General features: G+C 51.4%; 2 protein-coding genes across 2 annotated transcripts; one reads left to right on the forward strand and one right to left on the reverse strand.

The window, feature by feature from the left end:
* Positions 1-619: 619 nt before the first annotated feature.
* LOC140393391 (gamma-crystallin S-1-like) lies at positions 620-2,621 on the reverse strand. Its single transcript, XM_072479786.1, has 2 exons — positions 2,033-2,621; positions 620-961 (listed from the first exon to the last, which is right to left on the reverse strand). Exons 1-2 carry the CDS (start codon positions 2,177-2,179, stop codon positions 686-688), a joined length of 423 nt encoding a protein of 140 aa, XP_072335887.1. The 5' UTR covers positions 2,180-2,621; the 3' UTR covers positions 620-685.
* Positions 2,622-21,327: 18,706 nt separating this feature from the next.
* LOC140393327 (uncharacterized) lies at positions 21,328-27,308 on the forward strand. The gene is made up of 3 exons (XM_072479661.1): positions 21,328-22,230; positions 25,900-26,142; positions 26,962-27,308. Exons 1-3 carry the CDS (start codon positions 21,517-21,519, stop codon positions 27,235-27,237), a joined length of 1,233 nt encoding a protein of 410 aa, XP_072335762.1. The 5' UTR covers positions 21,328-21,516; the 3' UTR covers positions 27,238-27,308.
* The last annotated feature ends 223 nt before the right edge of the window (positions 27,309-27,531 follow it).

A 27,531-nucleotide genomic window follows, 5' to 3' on the forward strand; every position in this document is an offset into this window, starting at 1 on the left:
GAATTGACCAGGGGTCCGTAACAGTGTCCAAGTCACGCCCAGTCTCGTATGTGGTGGATTGGAATGGTTGAAAGTGTGGAAAGACACTTGGCTCACTTGGCTAGACAGCTAGTTCATGATGCAGAGCAAGGCCAGCAGTTATGGGTTCAACTCCTGTACTGGCTGAGTTCTTGACCTTGTCCCTTGCCTGAGGTGTGGTGATCCTCAGGTAAAATCACCCCTGGTCAGCTCTCCCCCTCAAAGCAGACTATGGTGACTTTTTTAATACAAATCCTAAACACTCCTCATTATCAGACTGTGTATACAGATCCTAAACACTGTCAGGTGGTGTATATAGAACCTGATCACTCCACACTATCAGGTGGTGTATGGACTGTGTATTGCTTAATTTATTCACATTTCACTGAGTAACTGGCAATTAGATCCTGGATTGGATGAGCTAATATTTTCCCTTCATCAAGGGGAAACTGACCAGCGTGTAGCTGCTCAGTTCCATGGAGTTAAATATTTATAATTTTCCAGTCCTTTGGCACATTTCCCCTATCTAAGGATAATGGGAAGAATATGGACAAAACATTTCTATTGATCTACAGAAAAATCTAAAAATACATGAAAACCATGACAGTAAAGTAGAGGTCATTTTATTATTTTCAAAAAAGTTTTAGCAAAGACAGTCAAAAACAGTCTAGAAATCCCTCATGCGTCTGAAAGATCCGATAGCTGAGTTGTCGCCGCCCCAATCACTGTATCTCCTGTATTCACCGGGTCTCATGAAGTACTGTCGGCCTCTGTAGTTGGGATGTTCATAGAAGGTCCAGTAACCGTCCATCACATGGCTGGAGTGGATGTCACGGTAACGGAAACGATCGTAGACAGATGGACAGTCATCCATGAATTCCATCATCTGTCCTCCAAAGTCAGACCTCTCGTAAATCCTCATCTTATAGTTTCCACCTCGGTACTGTAATAGAAATGAAAGCATATTTGTGATGAGAAATTAGAAAAATGACCTTCTGTTCTGCAGGGAAGATATGAAGAGTTGCAGCTGCTAGTTCTGAACAATGGAGTTCATTATGTTTTGACTAATTTCCTCTGAATCTCCCCTTCAAATGGTTCCAGAAAAATGCTGAAACCTTTTGTGAGGTAAATTAAGGATGGATTCCAGTTGGTCCACACGGAGCGGTGATTTTTCTGAAGTTCATTGCTGTTCCACATTGTGATAAAATAATAATAATCTTTACTGTCACAAGTAGGCCTACATTAACACTGCAATGACGTTACTGTGAAAAGCTCCTAGTCGCCACATTCCGGCGCTGTTTCGGTACACGGAGGGAGAGTTCATAATGTCCAATTCACCTAACAGAACGTCTTTCAGGACTTGTGGGAGAAAAGCGGGGCACCCGGAAGAAACCCCCACAGACACCGGGAGAATGTGCAGACTCTGCACAGACAGTAACCCAAGCCGGAAATCGAACCTGGGACCTTGACACTGTGAAGCAACATTGCTATCCACTGTGCTATGGTGCTGCCCACTGTGATAGTCTTTCCATCTCGCTGAGATTTAAAACACTGTAGTTCAGTTGAATCTCTATTGCTATTACCCTGCTTTTTTCTTAATATGAATAAAATGTGAATATAAATGATACTTTTATATTCAAACTGGTCAATTTTAACAAATATGTTTTCTGCTCCTGAGTGACAAATCATTAGAACCAAGTTCTTCTAATGTATCTGCATGTTGGACGTGAAGGAACTTATAATAATATTATTGCATTCTATTAAAATTTTGATTACATGTGCCGGTTTCACGGCATTCATATTTAAAGCTTCATTAATTGCAGATTTAAGGACAATAATTTGTATCAATTCTCATTTCCTAAATAAGAGTATTTTGATGCTCCTTGCACAAAACATTAGCGAAAACAGCAGAAGGGTTTCCTTAGTCTATACCGACAAACGCAAATGCCCAATAACTTAGCATTTTCAGCTCATCCATCCGGGTTATATATAAAAATCACCAAAGGTAACTTACATATGGGTAGGTGCGACATGACCTGATGTTGTCATTAAATCCCATCCAGCGCTGGTAGTCAGGATATTCTCCCCTGCTCAGAACATACTGGTATCCCATGTAATTGGGTTTCTCATACATCACCCACCAGTCACTCATGACACGCATGGAGTTACAGCGGCTGAAGTAAGGGGACAGGTCAGCACAGTCATTACTGCACTCATAGTGCCGACCCTGGAAGTTCCTGTCCTCGTAAAAGATAATCTGTGGAAAGAGACAAAGCCTGAAATTAATAATTTCTCAAAATGAATGAGTTAAAATGAATGAGAAATCCTAATTCTATACATAAACACTGATTTCTCCTTGCCTTGCCCATTTTGAGTTCACCGTTAGTTTTGTAACTGAATGTTTCAGTGCTTCACACCGTTTGGTATTTATATGCTGGATGGAAAGACCTCTCTCGGCTGTGTTTTGTTATTCTAATGAGTCATTGCTGAAAATCAGCAAAATTGAACAAAACGCCTGTTGTATTCATTGCAGTAAAACACCTGAAAGACGCCTGATGTGCTAGTGATTCTTTCCCTTCTGATTGTCATTTTACTTTCATTGTTATTTGAACAAAACATTTCTGGAACAGTCCCGGCTCCGAATTCTCCCAGATTTGTTTAATGAGCTGGTCTATTTGAAATAACAAATGGAGAAATTAAAATTTAAGACATGGAAAAGAGCGACTAGCTGTGTTTTTCCCAAGGACAAAGTGTTCAAGTCCGGAAAGGACATCTGTGAAAAACGGTGAGAAAAGATCTAGAAATAATTGGTTTTAGCACAAGCTTGTTGTACAACTGAGTCTCCTTCTAGCGTCCATAACCTTAAGGTCTCTGAGATCTCCAACTAACTCTGATGGTTTTGGTTCCTGTAACATTCAGTACCGCCATGTATTAGGCAGTTCTTGGATCGTCTATGAAGATCTGGAACCGGATTTCTTATGTAACCGAGGGTTGATGAAAATTCTGGAATATTGTTTTATTATCATTTGGAAACAGTGGGCGGGATAATCCGAGCGTCCACGCCAAAATCGCAATCGGCGCGTGGGTGGAGAATTGGTGTTGACGCCGAAATCCGGCGCGACGCCACTCCGGTGATACTCCCGTCCCCGGAGAATCGCCGAGAATCGCACGCGCGAGGTCTAAGCGGCGCGGGTAGGGGGCCATTGACAGACACCCCCATGGCGATTCTCCGGGGACAACTGGCCGAGTTCCCAACGGCATGGTTTTGACCACGTTTTGCCTGTCGAGAACAACCGGTGGCGGCTGCGGGTTCAGTCTGTGGGCGCGCGCGATCTCGGGGGGGCCTACGTTGTGGTGCTGCTCCGCGGTCCGTGTCCGCCATCGCGCACGGCACGATCGCTGCTGGGCGCATGCATGGACTCTCGACTGGAAGTACAGGGCCTCATATCTGCAGCCAGAGCTGCGAGAAGCTCTCCAGGGCCCTGTTAGCCCCCTGCAGATTGGAGAATCACTCTGGACTTTCTTAAGGAAAGTCCAGAGTGAAACGCCTGCGTGTTGACGCTGGCGTGGCGACGTAGCCCCATTATTGGAGAATACCGCCCAGTGTTCCTGCAGAACTTTCCCTGATAATAATGTAAAGAATGTGTTCCCCATAGATCATCTTGTGGACAATCTGCAGAGTGATCCTTTTGGTCACCCAGCAGCACCTTTCTCTCTCCTCTTATTTGAGAATCAGTTTTCCTCTTACTTGTTTAAAAAGTAGATGAACTCAGTTTGTCTATCGATGATGGTTTTAATGGTGAATAGTGCTTTACTGTCTCTTGGTGCTCCAATGTTCATTGTGCGTCCCGAAATAGCGCCTTATTTTACAAAACATCACACTGCCTTTACAATGATCGCTGGACTTTCGCATAGATTATTGCACTGGCCCAGAGGTCACTGTTCCAACGCAGAGATTATTGTGCCCTCCCAGAGATCACTGTGTCAGCCCAGAGATCACTGTGTCTGCCCAGAGATCACTGTGTCTGCCCAGATATCACTGTGTCGGCCCAGAGATCACTGTGTCTGCCCAGTGATCACTGTGTCTGCCCAGAGATCACTGTGTCTGCCCAGAGATCACTGTCTCGGCCCAGAGATCACTGTGTCTGCCCAGAGATCACTGTCTCGGCCCAGAGATCACTGTGTCTGTCCAGAGATCACTGTGTCTGCCCAGAGTTCACTGTGTCTGCCCAGAGATCACTGTGTCTGCCCAGAGTTCACTGTGTCGGCCCAGAGATAACTGTGTCTGCCCAGAGATCACTGTGTCGGCCCAGAGATCGCTGTGTCTGTCTAGAGATCACTGTGTCTGTCCAGAGATCACTGTGTCGGCCCAGAGATCACTCTGTCTGTCCAGAGATCACTGCGTCGGCCCAGAGATCACTGTGTCTGCCCAGAGTTCACTGTGTCTGCCCAGAGATCACTGTGTCTGCCCAGTGATCACTGTGTCTGCCCAGAGTTCACTGTGTCTGCCCAGAGATCACTGTGTCTGCCCAGAGTTCACTGTGTCGGCCCAGAGATCACTGTGTCTGTCCAGAGATCACTGTGTCTGTCCAGAGATCACTGTGTCTGTCTAGAGATCACTGTGTCGGCCCAGAGATCACTGTGTCTGACCAGAGATCACTGTGTCTGTCCAGAGATCATTGTGTCTGTCCAGAGATCACTGTGTCTGCCCAGAGTTCACTGTGTCTGTCCAGAGATCACTGTGTCTGTCCAGAGATCACTGTGACTGCCCAGTGATCACTGTGTCGGCCCAGAGATCACTGTGTCTGTCTAGAGATCACTGTGCCGGCCCAGAGATCATTGTGTCTGTCCAGAGATCACTGTGTCTGTCCAGAGATCACTGTGACTGCCCAGTGATCACTGTGTCGGCCCAGAGATCACTGTGTCTGTCTAGAGATCACTGTGCCGGCCCAGAGATCATTGTGTCTGTCCAGAGATCACTGTGACTGCCCAGTGATCACTGTGTCGGCCCAGAGATCACTGTGTCTGTCTAGAGATCACTGTGCCGGCCCAGAGATCACTGTGTCTGTCCAGAGATTACTGTGTCTGTCCAGAGATCACTGTGTCTGTCCAGAGATCATTGTGTCGGCCCAGAGATCACTGTGTCTGCCCAGAGTTCACTGTGTCTGTCCAGAGATCACTGTGTCTGCCCAGAGATCACTGTGTTGGTCCGGAGATCACTGTATCTGCCCAGAGATCACTGTATCTGTCCAGAGATCACTGTGTCTGTCCAGAGATCATTGTGTCTGCCCAGAGATCACTGTATCTGTCCAGAGATCACTGTGTCTGTCCAGAGATCTTCGTGTCTGTCCATAGATCACTGTGTCTGTCCAGAGATCATTGTGTCTTTCCAGAGATCATTGTGTCTGTCTAGAGATCACTATGTCTGTCCAGAGATCATTGTGTCAGCCCAGAGAACACTGTGTCGGCCCAGAGATCATTGTGTCTGCCCAGAGATCACTGTGTCTGCCCAGAGATCACTATGTCGGCCCAGAGATCACTTGCGATGAACGGTTACTGCCTTATCATCATGTAAGGTGATGTCCCCTTTAAGACCAGGCTTGGAACCCTGGGGACTCCGCCTCTGGCTCCGCCCATCTGGGAGCCATACATAAAGGCCTGCCTCATGGTCTGTATAGCAGTCAGCTCTCGTCCATATCTGTAGCACAGTTATTAGCCTAATAAAGCCTTCTTTACAGTTTAATCTCTAAGCATCATTATTGAGGGTACCTCAATTTATTAGGCTAAACTAGATTCAGGATGGACGCAGGCCTAAAACCAGAGAAGCTCAATCTGGAAGCACGAACGCCAGAGGCAAAGGAAATTTTTTAATACTGGCTGCGGTGCTTTGAGGCCTACCTGGACTCCGCAGAGACTCCCATCCTGGGGCCACGCAAGCTGCGTCTACTCCACGCCCGGGTGAGTCACAGAATCTTCGCCACGCTCGAAAAGGCGACGACTTATGAGGAAGCGATTGAGTTGCTCCGCAAGCGGTTTGTCAAACCCGTCAATGAGGTGCACGCCCGGCATCTGCTCTCTACCTGCTGGCAGCGCTCGGGGGAATCGCTCGACGAGTTTGTTGAGAAACTCACCGCGCTGGCCAGGGATTGTGACCATCAGGATGTGACAGGGGAAGTCCATATGAACCTGCACATCAGAGATTCTTTCGTGTCCGGCATCCGCTCGACCTACATCCGGCAGCGACTGCTCGAAAACAGGGCAAAAGACCTCCAGGAGACGCTAACACTCGCCTCCTCGCTGGAGGTGGCCCGACATAACTTGGGTACGTACCCCGCGGACTCTGCCAGCCCCCCCCCCGGACTTCCTCAGCCTCGCCCGTATTACAGGCCTGCGCCACGTGTCGACCCGCTCACCATGGGGGCACACCTTGCTACTTCTGCGGGCAGGGCCAGCACCCACGCCCACACTGCCCAGCCCGCTCCGCGATCTGCAGCGACTGCGGGAAGAAAGGGCACTTTGCGAGGGTCTGCCTGGCCAGACCCAGGGGCCAGATAAACAAAGAACAGCCGGCCCGAAAATCAGGCTCTTAGGCCCGCATGCCTCGCAATGCTGCTGCGCACCGACCGACACGTCCTCTTCTGACGCGTCATCAGTCTTGTGCGAATCATGGGAGCGGCCATCTGGTCGGCGGCCATCTTCTCGACCCGACACGTGCGACCAACGGCAGCGGCCATTTTACGACTCCGACTACCCGCGACTGGGTGCGATCACCCTCGATCAAACTCGGCCAAAACACCTGCAGAACTCCATGATGCAGGTCCAGGTCAACGGGCACGACACTGCATGCCTCTTCGACTCCGGGAGCACGGAGAGCTTTATCCACCCTGAAACGGAAAGGCGCTGCTCCCTACGCACCCATCCCGCATCCCAAACCATAGCCCTCGCATCTGGGTCCCACTCGGTACAAATCACGGGGTACTGTATTGTGGATCTCTCGATCCAGGGTGCCAAATACACCCGTTTCAAATTTTATATCCTCCCTCACCTCTGTGCCCCCCTGCTGCTCGGACTGGATTTCCAGTGCAGCCACCGAAGCCTGACACTGAAGTTCGGCGGACCCTTGCCCCCCCTCACGGTGTGCTGCCTTGCAACACTGAAAGTCGCACCCCCCTCGCTATTCGCTAACCTCACTCCCGACTGTAAGCCCGTCGCCACCAGGAGCCGGCGCTGCAGTGCCCAAGATATGGCTTTTATCAAGTCAGAGGTCCAGCGTTTACTGGGAGAGGGGGTCATCGAGCTAGCAACAGCCCTTGGAGAGCGCAAGTGGTAGTAGTCCGGTCCGGGGAGAAGAAACGGATGGTCGTGGATTATAGCCAGACCATAAACCGATTCACGCAGCTTGATGCGTACCCCCTTCCTCGCATCGCGGAAATGGTAAATCGGATTGCCCAATACCGAGTCTTTTCCACGGTCGACCTCAAATCTGCCTACCACCAGCTCCCCATCCGACCAAAAGGCCGTCCCTATACTGCCTTCGAAGCAGCCGGCCGGCTCTTCCACTTCCTCAGGGTCCCCTTTGGTGTCACAAATGGGGTCTCCGTCTTTCAAAGGGCGATGGACCAAATGGTGGACCAGTACGGTTTGCGGGCTACATACCCGTACTTGGACAATGTTACCATCTGCGGCCATGATCAGCAGGACCATGACGCTAACCTCAAAAAGTTCCTCCAGACCGCCCGAGCCCTTAACCTGACCTATAATGAGGGCAAATGCGTTTTCCACACCACCCGGCTGGCCATCCTCGGCTATGTCGTGGAAGACGGGGTCCTAGGTCCCGACCCCGGCCGCATGCGCCCCCTTAAGGAACTCCCTCTCCCCCGCAGCCTCAAGGCCCTCAAACGGTGCTTGGGGCTTTTCTCCTATTACGCCCAGTGGGTCCCCAAGTATGCGGACAAAGCCCGCCCACTCCTAAAGACCACCACTTTTCCCCTCTCGGCTGAGGCTCAATTGGCCTTCAACCGCATCAAGGCCGACATCATCAAGGCCGCCATGCACGCGGTGGACGAAACCATCCCTTTCCAGGTAGAGAGCGATGCATCAGACATCGCCCTGGCTGCTACCCTCAATCAAGGAGGCAGACCAGTAGCGTTCTTCTCCCGAACCCTCACCGCCTCCGAGATTCGACACTCTGCAGTCGAAAAGGAGGCACAAGCCATTGTGGAGGCTGTGCGGTGCTGGAGGCACTACCTCGCCGGTAGGAGGTTTACCCTCGTCACCGACCAACGGTCGGTCGCCTATATGTTCGATAACACGCAACGGGGCAAAATAAAAAACGATAAAATTTTGAGGTGGAGGATCGAACTCTCCACCTACTCGTACGATATCAAGTATCGTCCAGGGGAGCTCAACGAGCCCCCAGATGCCCTGTCCCGCGGCACATGCGCCAACGCGCAGGAGGACCGCCTGCAAGCCATCCACAATGACCTCTGCCACCCGGGGGTTACCCGGCTCGTCCATTTCATCAAGTCCCGCAACCTACCTTACTCAACCAAGGAGGTCAAGGCCATGATCAGGGCCTGCCAGGTCTGTGCGGAGTGCAAACCGCACTTCTATCGGCCAGACAAGGTTCGGCTCGTGAAGGCCTCGGGCCCCTTTGAGCGACTGAGCGTGGACTTCAAGGGGCCCCTCCCGTCCACCAACCGTTCTGCCTATTTCCTCACCGTCATCGATGAGTTCTCCCGTTTCCCATTCGCCATTCCCTGCACCGACATGACCTCAGCCACGGTGATTAAGGCACTGCACAGCATCTTCACCCTGTTCGGTTTCCCTGCTTATATCCACAGCGACCGGGGTACATCGTTCATGAGCGATGAACTGCGTCAGTATCTGCTCAGCAAAGGCATTGCCTCGAGCAGAACGACCAGCTATAACCCATGGGGAAACGGGCAGGTGGAGAGGGAGAATGCGACCGTGTGGAAGGCTGTCCTTCTGGCCCTGCGGTCGAGAAATCTCCCAACCACCCGCTGGCAGGAGGTCCTACCCGATGCCCTACACTCCATTAGGTCACTCCTCTGCACGGCCACAAATGAGACCCCTCATGACCGATTGTTTCTCTTCCCCAGAAGTCTACCTCCGGGTCTCGCTTCCACCTTGGCTGACGGCTCCGGGACCTGTTCTTCTCCGGAGGCACGCGAGGAGCCATAAAACGGACCCCCTAGTTGAAAAGGTCCGACTGCTCCACGCCAACCCCAGTTACGCCTACGTGGAGTACCCCGACGGCAGGCAAGATACGGTTTCCCTCCGGGATCTGGCGCCCGCTGGATCCTCCACCACAGACGTCCCTTCCCGCGCCGCTCCCCTGCAGGACCCGTCGCCCCCTACAACACACCCCCTTCCGGCCCTACCACCCGTTGGTGAGCTCCTACCGTGCGCCCCCCCTTTACACACCCCGCCGGTGCCGGCTCTGCTACCCCCGGCCCTGCCTAGTTCCTCTGCCCCGACCCGGACCGAAGCTCCGACCCCTGTGCTCCCGGAGGTGCCCTCAACCGGGACGTCCGTGCCCGCCGCACCACCGCCCGAATTGAGGAGATCGAGGAGGACGATCCGGCCGCCGAGACGGATGGACCTATGATGGCACTTCACCCCCGCCGGACTCCTTTTTAAACAGGGGGTTTAACAACGGTTAACAACGGTTACTGCCTTATCATCATGTAAGGTGATGTCCCCTTTAAGACCAGGCTTGGAACCCTGGGGACTCCGCCCCTGGCTCCGCCCATCTGGGAGCCATACATAAAGGCCTGCCTCATGGTCTGTATAGCAGTCAGCTCTCGTCCATATCTGTAGCACAGTTATTAGCCTAATAAAGCCTTCTTTGCAGTTTAATCTCTAAGCATCATTATTGAGGGTACCTCATCACTGTGTCGGCCCAGAGATCATTGTGTCTGCCCAGAGATCACTGTGTCTGCCCAGAGGTCACAGTGTCTGCCCAGAGATCATTGTGTCCGTCCAGCGATCACTCTACCTGCCCAGACATCACTGTGTCAGCCCAGAGATCACTGTGTCTGCCCAGAGATCACTGTGTCTGCCCAGAGATCATTGTGTCTTCCCCGAGATCACTGAACCTACCCATAGATCACTGTATCTGCCCAGAGATCACTGTGTCTGTCCAGAGATCACTGTGTCTGTCCAGAGATCACTATGTCTGTCCAGAGATCATTGTGTCTGCCCAGAGATCACTGTGTCTGTCCAGAGATCACTGTGTCTGTCCAGAGATCACTGTGTCTGTCCAGAGATCACTATGTCTGTCCAGAGATCATTGTGTCTGCCCAGAGATCATTGTGTCTGTCCAGAGATCACTGTGTCAGCCCAGAGATCACTGTGTCTGCCCAGAGATCACTGTGTCTGCCCAGAGATCACTGTGTCTGCCCAGAGATCATTGTGTCTGTCCAGAGATCACTGTGTCGGCCCAGCGATCACTGTGTTGGCCCAGAGATCATTGTGGCTGCCCAGAGATCATTGTGTCTGTCCAGAGATCACTGTGTCAGCCCAGAGATCACTGTGTCTGCCCAGAGATCACTGTGTCTGCCCAGAGATCACTGTGTCTGTCCAGAGATCACTGTGTCTGTCCAGAGATCACTGTGTCTGTCCAGAGATCATTGTGTCTGTCCAGAGATCACTGAGTCTGTCCAGAGATCACTATGTCTGTCCAGAGATCATTGTGTCTGCCCAGAGATCATTGTGTCTGCCCAGAGATCATTGTGTCTGTCCAGAGATCAGTGTGTCTGTCCAGAGATCACTGTGTCTGTCCAGAGATCAGTGTGTCTGTCCAGAGATCACTGTGTCTGTCCAGAGATCATTGTGTCTGTCCAGAGATCACTGTGTCTGTCCAGAGATCACTGTGTCGGCCCAGAGATCACTGTGTCTGCCCAGAGATCACTGTGTCTGCCCAGAGATCATTGTGTCTGTCCAGAGATCACTGTACCTGCCCAGAGATCACTGTGTCGGCCCAGAGATCACTGTGTCTGCCCAGAGATCACTGTGTCTGTCCAGAGATCACTGTGTCTGCCCAGAGATCACTGTGTCTGTCCAGAGAACATTGTGCCTGTCCAGAGATCATTGTGTCTGCCCAGAGATCACTGTGTCTGTCCAGAGATCACTGTGTCTGTCCAGAGATCACTGTATCTGCCCAGAGATCACTGTGTCTGTCCAGAGATCACTGTGTCTGCCCAGAGATCACTGTGTCTGCCCAGAGATCACGGTGTCTGTCTAGAGATCATTGTGTCTGCCCAGAGATCACTGTGTCTGTCCAGAGATCACTGTGTCTGTCCAGAGATCACTGTGTCTGCCCAGAGATCACTGTGTCTGCCCAGAGATCACGGTGTCTGTCTAGAGATCATTGTGTCTGCCCAGAGATCACTGTGTCTGTCCAGAGATCACTGTGTCTGTCCAGAGATCACTGTGTCTGTCCAGAGATCACTGTGTCTGTCCAGAGATCATTGTGTCTGCCCAGAGATCATTGTGTCTGTCCAGAGATCACTGTGTCGGCCCAGAGATCACTGTGTTGGCCCAGAGATCATTGTGTCTGCCCAGAGATCATTGTGTCTGTCCAGAGATCACTGTGTCAGCCCAGAGATCACTGTGTCTGCCCAGAGATCACTGTGTCTGCCCAGAGATCACTGTGTCTGCCCAGAGATCATTGTGTCTGTCCAGAGATCACTGTGTCGGCCCAGAGATCACTGTGTTGGCCCAGAGATCATTGCGGCTGCCCAGAGATCATTGTGTCTGTCCAGAGATCACTGTGTCAGCCCAGAGATCACTGTGTCTGCCCAGAGATCACTGTGTCTGTCCAGAGATCAGTGTGTCTGTCCAGAGATCACTGTGTCTGTCCAGAGATCATTGTGTCTGTCCAGAGATCACTGTGTCTGCCCAGAGATCATTGTGTCTGTCCAGAGATCACTGTGTCGGCCCAGAGGTCATTGTGTTGGCCCAGAGATCATTGTGTCTGCCCAGAGATCATTGTGTCTGTCCATAGATCATTGTGTCAGCCCAGAGATCACTGTGTCTGCCTAGAGATCACTGTGTCTGCCCAGAGATCACTGTGTCTGCCCAGAGATCACTGTTTCTGTCTAGAGATCATTATGTCTGCCCAGAGATCACTGTGTCTGTCCAGAGATCAGTGTGTCTGTCCAGAGATCACTGTGTCTGTCCAGAGATCATTGTGTCTGTCCAGAGATCACTGTGTCTGTCCAGAGATCATTGTGTCTGCCCAGAGATCACTGTGTCTGCCCAGAGATCATTGTGTCTGTCCAGAGATCACTGTACCTGCCCAGAGATCACTGTGTCGGCCCAGAGATCACTGTGTCGGCCCAGAGATCACTGTGTCTACACAGAGATCACTGTGTCTGTCCAGAGATCACTGTGTCTGTCCAGAGATCACTGTGTCTGCCCAGAGATCACTGTGTCTGTCAAGAGAACATTGTGTCTGTCCAGAGATCATTGTGTCTGTCCAGAGATCACTGTGTCTGTCCAGAGAGCATTGTGTCTGTCCAGAGATCACTGTGTCTGTCCAGAGATCACTGTGTCTGTCCAGAGATCACTGTGTCTGTCCAGAGATCATTGTGTCTGTCCAGAGATCACTGTGTCTGTCCAGAGATCACTGTGTCTGTCCAGAGATCAGTGTGTCTGTCCAGAGATCACTGTGTCTGTCCAGAGATCAGTGTGTCTGTCCAGAGATCACTGTGTCTGTCCAGAGATCATTGTGTCTGTCCAGAGATCACTGTGTCTGTCCAGAGATCACTGTGTCGGCCCAGAGATCACTGTGTCTGCCCAGAGATCACTGTGTCTGCCCAGAGATCATTGTGTCTGTCCAGAGATCACTGTACCTGCCCAGAGATCACTGTGTCGGCCCAGAGATCACTGTGTCTGCCCAGAGATCACTGTGTCTGTCCAGAGATCACTGTGTCTGCCCAGAGATCACTGTGTCTGTCCAGAGAACATTGTGCCTGTCCAGAGATCATTGTGTCTGCCCAGAGATCACTGTGTCTGTCCAGAGATCACTGTGTCTGTCCAGAGATCACTGTATCTGCCCAGAGATCACTGTGTCTGTCCAGAGATCACTGTGTCTGCCCAGAGATCACTGTGTCTGCCCAGAGATCACGGTGTCTGTCTAGAGATCATTGTGTCTGCCCAGAGATCACTGTGTCTGTCCAGAGATCACTGTGTCTGTCCAGAGATCACTGTGTCTGCCCAGAGATCACTGTGTCTGCCCAGAGATCACGGTGTCTGTCTAGAGATCATTGTGTCTGCCCAGAGATCACTGTGTCTGTCCAGAGATCACTGTGTCTGTCCAGAGATCACTGTGTCTGTCCAGAGATCACTGTGTCTGTCCAGAGATCATTGTGTCTGCCCAGAGATCATTGTGTCTGTCCAGAGATCACTGTGTCGGCCCAGAGATCACTGTGTTGGCCCAGAGATCATTGTGTCTGCCCAGAGATCATTGTGTCTGTCCAGAGATCACTGTGTCAGCCCAGAGATCACTGTGTCTGCCCAGAGATCACTGTGTCTGCCCAGAGATCACTGTGTCTGCCCAGAGATCATTGTGTCTGTCCAGAGATCACTGTGTCGGCCCAGAGATCACTGTGTTGGCCCAGAGATCATTGCGGCTGCCCAGAGATCATTGTGTCTGTCCAGAGATCACTGTGTCAGCCCAGAGATCACTGTGTCTGCCCAGAGATCACTGTGTCTGTCCAGAGATCAGTGTGTCTGTCCAGAGATCACTGTGTCTGTCCAGAGATCATTGTGTCTGTCCAGAGATCACTGTGTCTGCCCAGAGATCATTGTGTCTGTCCAGAGATCACTGTGTCGGCCCAGAGGTCATTGTGTTGGCCCAGAGATCATTGTGTCTGCCCAGAGATCATTGTGTCTGTCCATAGATCATTGTGTCAGCCCAGAGATCACTGTGTCTGCCTAGAGATCACTGTGTCTGCCCAGAGATCACTGTGTCTGCCCAGAGATCACTGTTTCTGTCTAGAGATCATTATGTCTGCCCAGAGATCACTGTGTCTGTCCAGAGATCAGTGTGTCTGTCCAGAGATCACTGTGTCTGTCCAGAGATCATTGTGTCTGTCCAGAGATCACTGTGTCTGTCCAGAGATCATTGTGTCTGCCCAGAGATCACTGTGTCTGCCCAGAGATCATTGTGTCTGTCCAGAGATCACTGTACCTGCCCAGAGATCACTGTGTCTGTCCAGAGATCACTGTGTCTGTCCAGAGAGCATTGTGTCTGTCCAGAGATCATTGTGTCTGTCCAGAGATCACTGTGTCTGTCCAGAGATCACTGTGTCTGTCCAGAGATCACTGTGTCTGTCCAGAGATCATTGTGTCTGTCCAGAGATCACTGTGTCTGTCCAGAGATCACTGTGTCTGTCCAGAGATCATTTTGTCGGCCCAGAGATCACTGTGTCGGCACAGAGGTCATTGTGTCGGCTCAGAGATCACTGTGTCTGCCCAGAGATCACTGTGTCTGCCCAGAGATCATTGTGTCTGCCCTGAGATCACTGTACCGACCCAGAGATCACTGTGTCTGCCCAGAGATCACTGTGTCTGCCCAGGGATCACTGTGTCTGTCCAGAGATCACCGTATCTGTCCAGAGATCACTGTGTCTGTCCAGAGGTCACGTTGTCTGCCCAGAGATCACTGTGTATGTCCAGAGATCACTGTACCTGCCCAGAGATCACTGTGTCTGCCCAAAGGTCACTGTACATACCCATAGATTTCTGCATCTGCCCAGAGACCACTGTACCAGCCCAGAGATATCTTAACTAACCGAGATCAATGTGTCTGTTCAGACATCATTGTTTCCGCCTAGAGATTACTGTATCTGCCCCGAGATCATTGTTCCTATCCAGAGATCACTGTGTCTGCCCAGAGATCATTGTTCCTACCGAGAGATCATCGTGTCTGCCCTGAGATCATTATTCCTACCGAGAGATCACTGTGTCTGCCCAGAGATCATTGCCCCTACCCAGAGATCCCTGTGTCCGCCCAGAGATTGTGATACATGCCTAGAGATCCCTGCATCTAATAATAATAATAATCTTTTATTGCCACAAGTATGAAATTACTGTAAAAAGCCCCTAAAGTCGCTGTGGTATTATCAGGTATTGCTGGACCTAAGAGGCTGATGACCATTGGTTAAACCTAGGAGTTTACCATTGGCTGTTGATACGTAGCTCCGCCCTGACAGGCAGGGTATAAGAAACGGTGCCGTACCAGCAGCCTTCACTTTCTGTACTGAAGCTGCTGGGGAACAAGTTCTAGTAGATTAAAGCCTTCAGTTACAAAATCGCTTTGTCTTGAGTGTCATTGATCGTACATCAATTTAATCGACTAGACTTAAGCTGGAAGCATGGATCTCCAAATCAAACCGGAGTGCCTACAACTCAGCCCCCACGCGGAGAACTCGGCTGCAATATTTAAACACTGGCTGGCGTGCTTTAAAGGCTACCTCGAGACGGCCGGAGGGGCACCCTTAGGAGAACAGAAAATGCATCTCCTGCACTCAAGGGTCAGCCCTGGGATCTACACCCTTATCGAGGAGGCGGAGGACTATGATGCCGCGATCGAACTGTTAAAAGGACATTATATCCGTCCTGTAAATCAGGTCTCCCCACGTCACCTGCTTGCAACTAGACGGCAAAGCCACGGGGAATCGTTGGAGGATTTCTACCGGCCGCTACTGGTGCTGGGCCGAAACTGTGGCTGCCCGCAAGTTTCGGGGAGCGAGCACACGGAACTTTTAATCAGGGATGCCTTCGTAGCAGGTATTAGCTCCTCAGAGATCCGCCAAAGACTACTAGAAAAGGACACCCTGGGACTTAGAGAGGCACGGGCCCTGGCAGGGTCCATGGATGTAGCCTCCCAAAACGCGCAGTCCTATGCGCCCGACCATGCAGCAGCCTCCTGGGCTGCGTGGCACTCCGCAGCGGCAGCCCCACAGACCTTCCCCCTGACCCCGCAGGCCTGCGCTGCGAGACGGCCCGCTAACGCTGCCGGGCCCCGCTGTTTCTTCTGCGGGCAGGCGAATCATCCCCGCCAGCGCTGCCCGGCCCGCATCGCCACCTGCAAAGGGTGCGGCAAGAAGGGCCACTTTGTGGGGGTCTGCCAGGCCCGCGCCGTGGCCGCGGTCTCCAGCGACTCCAGACCGCCGCGGCAACCCCCCCTTCAGACCCCGACCGGCCAGCGCTCACCGCCACCCCCCTATCCTAGGGCCACGTGCGACCCACGGGCATGGCCATCTTGCCCCCCGGACACCATGCTGGATGGGTGGGCGCCACCATTTTGTCCATCCCCGCCGCCATCTTGTCCATTCGCGGCCACCATGTGCGTCCCATGGGAGACGCCATCTTGGATGGGGCCCCAGGCCCCAGCACGGCCGACTACACGCTGCCCAATCAGAACTCGCAACTGCTTCATCTGGCCTCGGTGACACTGGACCAAAGACGACCTCGGACACTCGCAACAGCAACAACGACGGTCTTCATCAACGGCCATGAGACGTCTTGCCTGATTGACTCTGGGAGCACGGAAAGCTTTGTTCACCCCGACACGGTAAGGCGCTGTTCACTTGTTAACCACCCTGTAAACCAAAGGATCTCCCTGGACTCCAGGTCACACTCAGTGGAGATAAAGGGGTTATGCCTAGCGAACCTCACTGTCCAAGGCAGGAGATTCAACAATTTCCGCCTTTATGTCCTGCTGCACATCTGCGCGGCTACACTCCTGGGGTTGGACTTCCAATGTAACTTGCAAAGCCTGACCTTTAAATTCGGCGGCCCTATACCTCCCCTTACTGTCTGCGGCCTCGCGACCCTTAAGGTCAACCCGCTTTCCCTGTTTGCGAACCTCACCCCGGATTGCAACCCCGTCGCCACCAGGAGCAGACGGTACAGTGCCCAGGACCGGACCTTCATCATTTCAGAGGTCCAAAGGTTGCTGAGGGAAGGGGTCATCGAAGCGAGCAACAGTCCCTGGAGAGCTCAAGTAGTGGTGATAAAGACCGGGGAGAAACATAGGATGGTCATTGACTACAGTCAGACCAACAGGTTTACACAGCTGGACGTGTACCCTCTCCCCCGTTTGGCCGACCTTGTAAACAGGATTGCGCAATACAAGGTCTTCTCCATGGTGGATCTCAAGTCCGCCTACCATCAGCTACCCCTCCGTAATAGTGACCGCAGGTACACTGCTTCGAAGCAGATGGGCGGCTCTATCAATTTTTAAGAGTTCCCTTTGGTGTCACTAATGGGGTCTCGGTCTTCCAGCGAGAGATGGACCCAATGGTTGACCGGTACGGCTTACGGGTAACGTTCCCGTATCTGGATAACGTCACCATCTGCGGCCATGACCAGCAGGACCACGACACCAACCTCTGCAAATTTCTCCAGACCGCGGAAATCCTTAACTTAACGTACAATAAGGATAAATGTGTATTTAGCACCGACCGTCAAGCCATTCTAGGCTACGTTGTGCGAAATGGAGTTGTGGGCCCCGACCCTGAGCGCATGCGCCCCCTCATGGAGTTCCCCCTCCCTCACTGCCCCAAGGCCCTGAAGCGCTGCCGAGGGTTTTTCAGTTACTACGCCCAGTGGGTCCCGAACTACGCAGACAAAGCCCGACCCCTGATCCAGTCCACAACCTTCCCCCTGTCGACGGACTCCCGCCAGGCCTTCAGCCGCATCAAAGCAGACATTGCAAAGGCCATGATGCACGCCATCGTCGAGTCCTTCCCCTTCCAGGTCGAGTGCGATGCGTCCGACGTAGCTCTGGCGGCCACCCTCAACCAAGCGGGCAGGCCCGTGGTCTTCTTCTCCCGTACCCTCCATGCTTCCGAAATTCGCCATTCATCGGTCGAAAAAGAGGCACAAGCCATAGTTGAAGCTGTGAGACATGGAGGCATTACCTGGCCGGCAGGAGATTCACTCTCCTTACGGACCAACGGTCGGTTGCTTTCATGTTCGATAATGCACAGCGGGGCAAGATTAAAAACGACAAGATCTTGCGGTGGAGGATAGAACTCTCCACCTTCAACTACGAGATCTTGTACCGTCCGGGGACGCTAAACGAGCCTCCTGATGCCCTGTCCCACGGCACTTGTGCCACTGCACAAGTGGACCGCCTCCGAGCCCTCCACGAGGACATCTGCCACACGGGGGGTCACTCGTTACTTCCACTTCACCAAGACCCACAACCTGCCCTACTCCATCGAGGAGGTCAGGACAGTCACCAGGGACTGCCAAATCTGTGCGGAGTGCAAACCGCACTTCTACCGGCCAGAGAGGGCGCATCTGATAAAGGCTTCCCGTCCCTTTGAACGCCTCAGCATGGATTTCAAAGGCCCCCTCCCCTCCACCGACCGCAACACGTATTTCCTGAACGTGATTGACGAGTACTCCCGGTTCCCATTCGCCATCCCCTGCCCAGACATGACCGCAACCACCGTCATCAAGGCCCTCCAGGGTATCTTTACACTGTTCGGTTTCCCCGCGTACATACACAGTGATAGGGGGACCTCCTTTCTGAGCGACGAACTGCGTCAATTCCTGCTCAGCAAGGGCATCGCCTCGAGCAGGACGACCAGTTACAACCCCCGGGGAAATGGACAGGTGGAGAGGGAGAACGGAACGGTCTGGAAGGCTGTTCTACTGGCCCTACGGTCCAGGAATCTCCCAGTCTCCCGCTGGCAAGAAGTCCTCCCGGTGGCCCTCCACTCCATCCGGTCGCTGCTCTGTACAACTACCAATCAGCCACCTCATGAAAATCTCCTTGTTTTCCCCAGGAAGCTCCCAACCTGGCTAGCGACACCCGGACCAATCCTGCTTCGGAAGCATGTGCGGGCACACAGGTCGGACCCATTGGTCGGGAGGGTCCACCTGCTGCACGCTAACCCCCAGTACGCCTACGTGGCGTTCCCTGACGGCAGGCAAGATACAGTCTCCCTCTGGGACCTGGCACCCGCCGGAACCCCACACACACCCGAACCATTACCCCCCCCCCCCCCACCCCCTCCCCCCCACAGCACCTCACTGGAGGGTCAGTACTCCCGCCGCTCCTGCCTAGGCCCGCCCACCCACAGATGCCCCCTACAGGCGGCCCCCCCCCCCCCCGTGTCAACCGTTTGCCCCAACAGCGCCGCCTAGGGGTGACGAAGTTGCCAGGGAGGCCGAAACCACGCTCCCGGAGTCGCAACCACCTGGACCCCCACCAGAATCACCACCGAGGCCCAGATGATCCAGAAGGACGACCAGGCAACCCGATCGACTGATTGCTTCGCTGTGACTTTAACCGTGAACGAACACTTTGTAAATATTCTCGACAGCTCTGTAAGGAGGTATCACGATACCTCCCTATCTGATCATACCATGTTAAAGGCGGCTGTTACCACTGGCCACCACCCCCGCCGGACTCTTTTTTAACTGGGGGTGAATGTGGTATTATCAGGTATTGCTGTACCTAAGCCGCTATGACCATTGGTTAAACCTAGGAGTTTACCATTGGATGTTGATACGTAGCTCCGCCCTGACAGGCGGAGTATAAGAACTGGTGACTTCCCAGCAGCCTTCACTTTCTGTACCGAAACTGCTGGGGAACAGTTTGAGTCGATTAAAGCCTTCAGGTATGAAATCACTTTGTCTTGAGTGTAATTGATCGTGCATCAGTCGCCGCATTCCGGCGCCTGTTCGGACAAGCTGGTACGGGAATTGAACCCGCGCTGCTGGCCTTGTTCTGCATCACAAACCAGCTGTCTAGCCCACTGAGATGGAGATTACTGTATCTGCCCAGAGATCCCTGCCTCTGCCCAGAGATCACTGTGTCTGCCCAGAGATCCCTGCCTCTGCCCAGAGATCACTGTGTTTATTCAAAGAACCCTGTGTTTGCTCAGAGATCCCTGCCTCTGCCTAAAGATCACTGTGTCTGCCCAGAGATCCCTGCCTCTGCCCAGAGATCGCTGTGTCTGCCCAGAGATCCCTGCCTCTGCCCAGAGATCACTGTGTTTATTCAAAGAACCCTGTGTTTGCTCAGAGATCCCTGCCTCTGCCCAGAGATCACTGTGTTTGCTCAGAGATCCCTGCCTCTGCCTAAAGATCACTGTGTCTGCCCAGAGATCCCTGCCTCTGCCCAGAGATCACTGTGTCTGCCCAGAGATCCCTGCCTCTGCCCAGAGATCACTGTGTCTGCCCAGAGATCCCTGCCTCTGCCCAGAGATCACTGTGTTTGTTCAAAGAACCCTGTGTTTGCTCAGAGATCCCTGTCTCTGCCGAGAGATCCCTGCATCTACTCAGAGATCACGTGCGTCCACCCAGATATCACGATACATGCCCAAAGATCACTGTTCCTATCCAGGGATTACTGTGTCCACCCAGAGATCGCAATACATGCCCAGACATCCCTGCATCTGCCAAGAGATTACTGTATCTGCCAAGGGATCCCTGCACAGAATCATAAAATCATAGAATTTACAGTGCAGAAATTGGCCATTCGGCCCATCGAGTCTGCACTAACTCTTGGAAAGAGCAACCTACTTAACCCCACATCTCCACCCTATCCCCGTAACCCTGCGACCCCATCTAACCTAGGGGCAATTTGGCACGGCCAATTCACCTAACCTGCACATCTTTGGACTGTGGGAGGAAACCCACGCAGACACAGGGAGAATGTGCAGACTCCGCACAGACAGTGGCCCAAGCGGGAATCGAACCTGGGACCCTGGAGCTGGGGATCTGGGTTCAATTCCCGTACCGGCTGAGAATTCTAATTTTTCCCTCTGTGTGGAATGTGGCAACTAGGGGCTTTTCACAGTAACTTCGTTGCAGTGTTAAGGTAGCCTACTTGTGACAATAAAGTGATTATTGTTAACTTGTACCAGATGGTCATTGGATATCCAGTAACTGTCCAATAGATGGTGGGACTGAATGTCACAGTAACCAAAATCACCATTGACAGTTGGAGATCGCAAAGACCTTATGGTTATGGGCACTAGAAGGAGAATCAGTCACACAACAAGCTTGTACTAAAACCAATTTTTTCTTGATCTTTTCTCTCCGATTTTCACAGATAACCTTTCTGAACTTTAACACTTTGTCCTTGGGAAAAACACAGCTGTGATAATATACGTACAGGCATATCTATCTATAATTGTACATAGTTGTATCAATGTATACATTTGTATATACAAGTGCCCCTGTATGTAGAAAATTATCAACACATGAGGAGCATCAATAAACTCCCACCAGCAGGTGGAACCATACCGGACAGATGTACATATAATCAGCGGGTGGAGTAGAGCCAGGCACTTGCTAGCAAGACGGACAAGACAATAGAGATCAGTGATGGAAACGGCATTGTGTTCTGGTCTCGCAACAAGAAAGATAAGGAATCTTCTGACAGTTTTGCGATGGATCCACATTTAATTTTGGACAGTTGCAATCTTCAAATCGGATATGGGATCTTGGATAGTGCCCTACGAAAACAGCTGTTACAAGAAGACAACCTCACGCTGGATGCTGCTATTAGGATGTGACAGGCAAGTGAGCTCTCTGAGCAGCGGGTCGGAGCCTTCCACAAACTCAATGCCGATCCAAGAAAGGATTCTGGCACTGCAAATGCTGAGACGCAGTGTGAAACAAAAATATGGTCTTGATGTTGGTGGCCATTTTGCGCGCTATGGAATGCAGCCGGACACAAAACACGGCCTTTTTGAGAGCACTGCTCCGCACTGGCAAAAGAAAAGTGCTCATGATGGGGGTGGCCATTTTGAACAAATCGATAAAAGGCATCAGAGAGCACGTGGTCTCCGTGGGGGTGGCCATTTTGGACATCACAAAAAATGTGGTTTCGCTGGGGATGGCCATTTTGGACAGCAGGTCCTATCTGACATTTTGTGCCTGAGCTGTGGCAACGAACACTTGCTGAAAAGATATCCGGAGTTTAACAAGAACTGTTTCCGGTGTGGCAGGAAGGACCACTTTGCTCGCTGCTGCACAGTTGATCGGGCAGAACAGAGGAACCCGAAGCTGGATAACCGGGCTGTTGTGAATATGGTTTCAAGACATGACTCGAACATTTTGGCTGGCCTGGGCAAAGAAGGGACGTGCACCATCTGCAGTCACAGTGAGGGGCAGGTGGGGACCATCGAGGACAGGTGGATGATCCCGGTAATGCTCAATGGAACGGTCAACAAGTGTAAGCTTGATACGGGAGCGAGGGCCAAACTGATTCCGTTCTCGGTTGTGCGACAGCTCAAGACAGTACCTCACATTGATCCAGCAGGCATCATTCTCAAAGGCTACAATGGGCATCAGGGGCGAGATGCCGGGTCGGAGAATCGCCGGGGGCTGGCGGAATCCCGCCCCCGCCGGTTGCCGAATTCTCCGGCACCGGATATTCGGCGGGGGCGGGAATCGCACCGCACCGGTTGGCGGTCTTCCCCCCCCCCCCCCGCGATTCTCCGGCCTGGATGGGCCGAAGTCCCACTGCTAAAATGCCTGTCCCGCCGGTGTCGATTAAACCACCTCTCTTACCGGCGGGACAAGGCGGCGTGGGCGGGCTCCGGGGTCCTGGGGGGGGGGGGGGGGCGCAGGGCGATCTGCCCCCGGGGGGTGCCCCCACAGTGGCCTGGCCTGCGATCGGGGCCCACCGATCCGCGGGCGGGCCTGTGCCGTGGGGGCACTCTTTTCCTTCCGCCTTCGCCACGGTCTCCACCATGGCGGAGGCGGAAGAGACTCCCTCCACTGTGCATGCGCGGGAATGCCGTCAGCGGCCGCTAACGCTCCCGCGCATGCGCCGCCCAGAGATGTCATTTCCGCGCCAGCTGGCGGGGCACCAAAGGCCTTTTCCGCCAGCTGGCGGGGCGGAAATTCGTCCTGCGCGGGCCTAGCCCCTTAAGGTTGGGGCTCGGCCCCCCAAGATGCGGAGCATTCCGCACCTTTGGGGCGGCGCGATGCCCGACTGATTTGCACCGTTTTGGGCGCCAGTCGGCGGACATCGCGCTGATACCGGAGAATTTTGCCCCAGATTGTAACTGTGGGAGAATGTGAACTGGATGTCACCATTAAGAAGGTATCTCACAGGATACGATTCTCCGCAATTGCGGCGGAGCGTAAATCTCTCATTGGTGTGCAGGCCTGTGAACAGCTCAGGCTAGTCAAAAGGGTGTACGCTGCAGGTTGCATGGAGCCTTCCCAACACGCCTCGGTGGAGGCCATTTCCAAGACACATCCGGAGGTACTTCAGGTGTTTGGCAACTTACCATTCACCTACAGTTTACAACTGAAGGAAGACTCGAGACCAGTGGTGCATGCGCCCAGGCCGGTTCCTGCCCCGCTGAGGGAGAGACTCAAGGCCGAGCTACAGCGTATGACAAACCTGGGTGTCATCAGGCACATAAAAGAGCCCACAGACTGGGTTAACTCGATGGTCTGTGTAGAAAAACGGAATGGGGACCTGAGGATCTGCATGGACCCAAGGAGCTCAATGCGAGCATCAAAAGAGAGCACCATCCCATCCTAAAAAGGGAGGAGCTTGCATGCGAGATGACTGGGACAACGTGCTTCAGCAAGCTGGATGTGTCACAGGGCTTCTGGCAGCTCAAGCTTGATGAGGCAAGTACAAGACTGTGCACTTTCAATCCGCCCTTTGACCGGAAATCATCTCTGCTTCGGAAATATTTAATCGGGCCCGGAGCACGTAGTGGAAGGGCTGCCGGGTGTGCATGTATATGTAGATGACATCATTATCTGGGGACACACACGTGAGGAACATGATGCTCGATTCTTGCAAGTGCTCCAAAGGGTCAAGAAAAACAGCCTCCAAATTAATCGGGTGAAATGCCAAGTTGGTGTGGATGCCATCACGTTTCTGTGACAGAATGTCATCAAAGGGGGTGCAGCCAGACGATGAGAAAATTAAGGCCATTATCAACATGCCGAAGCCCACAGATAAAAAAGGTATCTTGCGAATTCTAGGCATGCTCAACTTCAATTGAAAATTCATTCCCAACCTTGCCTCGAAAATATCCCAGCTCAGGGGGTCCATTAAAAAGGATGAGATCTTCCAGTGGACGCCGAAACATGAGCAGGAATGGAGAGCGTTCTGTGTCTCCTTAACAATGGCGCCTGTGCGGGCCTTCTTCGACCCGACTAGGGAGACAAAAATCTCCACAGACGCCTCTCAAGATGGGATTGGAGCGGTGCAATTACAACAGGGTGCAAATGGAGACTGGCTTCCGGTAGCATATGCCGCAAGGGCCACTACGGACACAGAGCGCAGGTATGCACCAGTCAGCCCCACTGGGAAATGGCCTGTCAGCAGCACAGCTGTTGATGAACAGACAGCTGCGGACAACCCTGCTCTATATGATAGCCCCAACAGTAGATAGAAACCTCCAGTCGAAGCTCAGCTCACAGAAGCACAAACAAAAGGTCGCACATGAGAAAACTGCGAGGGCACTCCAGCCTCTGCAAATGCGTGACACAGTTAGAGTCGAGACTCCCAATGATGGAGGGTGGACAAAGCTAGCAATGGTTGTACAGCAAGCGGGTCCACACTCGTACAGGGTGCTCAGTGAAGATGACTCATTCCTGCGCCGAAATCGAAGAGCTCATCTCAAGGTAGAGCGACCTTTTGTCCTCAACCTGGCAGATGAGTCGGAGTAAACTCCCAAGAGCGAAATGGATGCAGAAAATCCGGCGCATCCTGGAGCAAAGGATGCGTCTATGTTGGTGCCGGGGGATGAAGCAGTGAGTGAAGCAGATGGGGCATGCTCACCAGCCCTGATGATGCTCAGGCAGTCGTCCTGAGTGCGGCGGAAGCCTGATAGACTGAACCTGTGACTGAACACTTCTCTCTTAATGCAGAAATGTCATTGTAAATAAGGGCATTTAAACATTTCTCCAAAGGAAGGGGGTGCGATGTTATGCGCACAGGCATATCTATCCATAATTGTGCATAGCTGTATCAATGTATATATTTGTATAAAACAGTTCCACTGTATATAGACAATGACCAACACATGTGGGGACAGCTATAACATCCCGCCAGCATGTGGAACCAGACCGGACTGATGTGTAGAAGATTTTAGTTTAGACGGGCAGCATGGTCGGCGCAGGCTTGGAGGCCGACGGGCCTGTTCCTGAGCTGTACTTTTCTTTGTTCTTTGTTCTTTGTATGTATATTAAAGGACAGACAGCAGCCAGGCACATGGTAGAAGGACGGACAAGACAACAGACATCAATACCGGAGACGGTATCGTTTGTACATAGTGATGCATGGTTACCACTAAGGATAAATGCTTGTAGCAACTACATCTTCGTGTTCTATGTGCACCATCATCATCAAGGAAGTAACAGAACACAACAACAGCTCTTTTCCACAGAATTACTTTCTATTCTTCTATTAGTTATTTCAAATAAACTGGCGCATTAAACAAATCTGGGAGAATTCGGAGCCGGGACTGTTCCAGAAATGTTTTGTTCAAATAACAATGAAAGTGAAATGACAATCAGAAGGGAAAGAATCACTAACACATCAGGCGTCTTTCAGGTGTTTTACTGCAATGAATACAACAGGCGTTTTGTTCAATTTTGCTGATTTTCAGCAATGACTCATTAGAATAACAAAACACAGCCGAGAGAGGTCTTTCCATCCAGCATATAAATACCAAACGGTGTGAAGCACTGAAACATTCAGTTACAAAACTAACGGTGAACTCAAAATGGGCAAGGCAAGGAGAAATCAGTCTTTATGTATAGATTTAGGATTTCTCATTCATTTTAACTCATTCATTTTGAGAAATTATTAATTTCAGGCTTTGTCTCTTTCCACAGATTATCTTTTACGAGGACAGGAACTTCCAGGGTCGGCACTATGAGTGCAGTAATGACTGTGCTGACCTGTCCCCTTACTTCAGCCGCTGTAACTCCATGCGTGTCATGAGTGACTGGTGGGTGATGTATGAGAAACCCAATTACATGGGATACCAGTATGTTCTGAGCAGGGGAGAATATCCTGACTACCAGCGCTGGATGGGATTCAATGACAACATCAGGTCATGTCGCACCTACCCATATGTAAGTTACCTTTGGTGACTTTTAAATATAATCCGGATGGATGAGTTGAAAATGATAAGTTATTGGGCAATTGAGTTTGTCGGTATAGACTGAGGAAACCCTTCAGCTGTTTTTGCTAATGCTTTGTGCAAGGAGCATCAAAATACTCTTATTTAGGAAATGAGAACAGATACAAATTATTGTCCTTAAATCTATAATTAATGAAGCGTTAAATATGAATGCTGTGGGATCAAAGTTTTAATAGAACGTAATAATATCATTATAAATTGCTTCACGTCCAAAATGCAGACACATTAGAAGAACTTGGTTCAAATTATTTAACAATATGGAGCTGAAAACATACTTTTTAGAATGGACCAGTTTGAATGTAAAAGTATAATTTTCAGCAAGGCTGTAAAAGCAGGGTATTAGTAATAGAGATTCAAATGAACTACAGTGTTTTAGATAAAGGATCTGGATCAGCGCAGGCTGGGAGGGCCGAAGGGCCTGTTCCTGTGCTGTAATTTTCTTTGTTCTTTGTTCTAAATCTCAGTGAGATGAAAAGACTATCACATCACAATGTGCAACAGAAGTGAACTTTCACATTCAGAAAAATCACCGCTCCATGTGGACCAACTGGAATCCATCCTGAATTTATCTCACAAAAGATTTCAGCATTTTTCTGGAACCATTTGAAGGAGAAATTCAGAGGAAATCAGTCAAAAGATAATGAACTCCATTGTTCAGAAATATCAACTGCAACTCTTCATATCTTCCCTGCAAAACAGAAGATCATTTTTCTAAATTCTCATCACAAATATGCTTTCATTTCTATTACAGTACCGAGGTGGAAACTATAAGATGAGGATTTACGAGAGGTCTGACTTTGGAGGACAGATGATGGAATTCATGGATGACTGCCCATCTGTCTACGATCGTTTCCGTTACCGTGATATCCACTCCTGCCATGTGATGGACGGTTACTGGACCTTCTATGAACATCCCAACTACAGAGGCCGACAGTACTTCATGAGACCCGGTGAATACAAGAGATACAGTGACTGGGGCGGCTTCAACTCAACTATCGGATCTTTCAGACGCATGAGGGATTTCTAGACTGTCTTTACAAACGTGATTTACTTTGCTAACGTCTACTTGAAAATAATAAAATGGGTTCTAATTGACAATCATGCTTTTCAATTATTTTGAATTTTTGTGTAGATCAATAGAAATCTCTTGTCCATATTGGTTCAATAATCCTGAGATAAGGGAAAGGCGCCAGAGGCCTGGAAATTTATAAATGTTTATCTCTGTGAAAATGAGCAGCTACAAGCTAGTCAGTTTCATCTTGGTGAAGGGAAAATATTAGCTTACATAATCACTGGAGGCAGGAAGGGTCCAATAGGACTG

The sequence above is a fragment of the Scyliorhinus torazame genome, chromosome 2 (assembly GCF_047496885.1).
Source record: "Scyliorhinus torazame isolate Kashiwa2021f chromosome 2, sScyTor2.1, whole genome shotgun sequence".
NCBI lineage: Eukaryota > Metazoa > Chordata > Chondrichthyes > Carcharhiniformes > Scyliorhinidae > Scyliorhinus > Scyliorhinus torazame.

Bases quoted from the DNA above. Each gene is read 5' to 3' on its own strand.
- LOC140393391 (XM_072479786.1), bottom strand. From the start codon at position 2,179: ATGCGTGTCATGAGTGACTGGTGGGTGATGTATGAGAAACCCAATTAC. The intron at 962-2,032 runs GTAAGTTACCTT...TTTCTATTACAG, and splicing joins CATGTCGCACCTACCCATAT to TACCGAGGTGGAAACTATAA.
- LOC140393327 (XM_072479661.1), top strand. From the start codon at position 21,517: ATGGGATCTTGGATAGTGCCCTACGAAAACAGCTGTTACAAGAAGACA. The intron at 22,231-25,899 runs GTAATGCTCAAT...CTCTTTCCACAG, and splicing joins AGGACAGGTGGATGATCCCG to ATTATCTTTTACGAGGACAG. The intron at 26,143-26,961 runs GTAAGTTACCTT...TTTCTATTACAG, and splicing joins CATGTCGCACCTACCCATAT to TACCGAGGTGGAAACTATAA.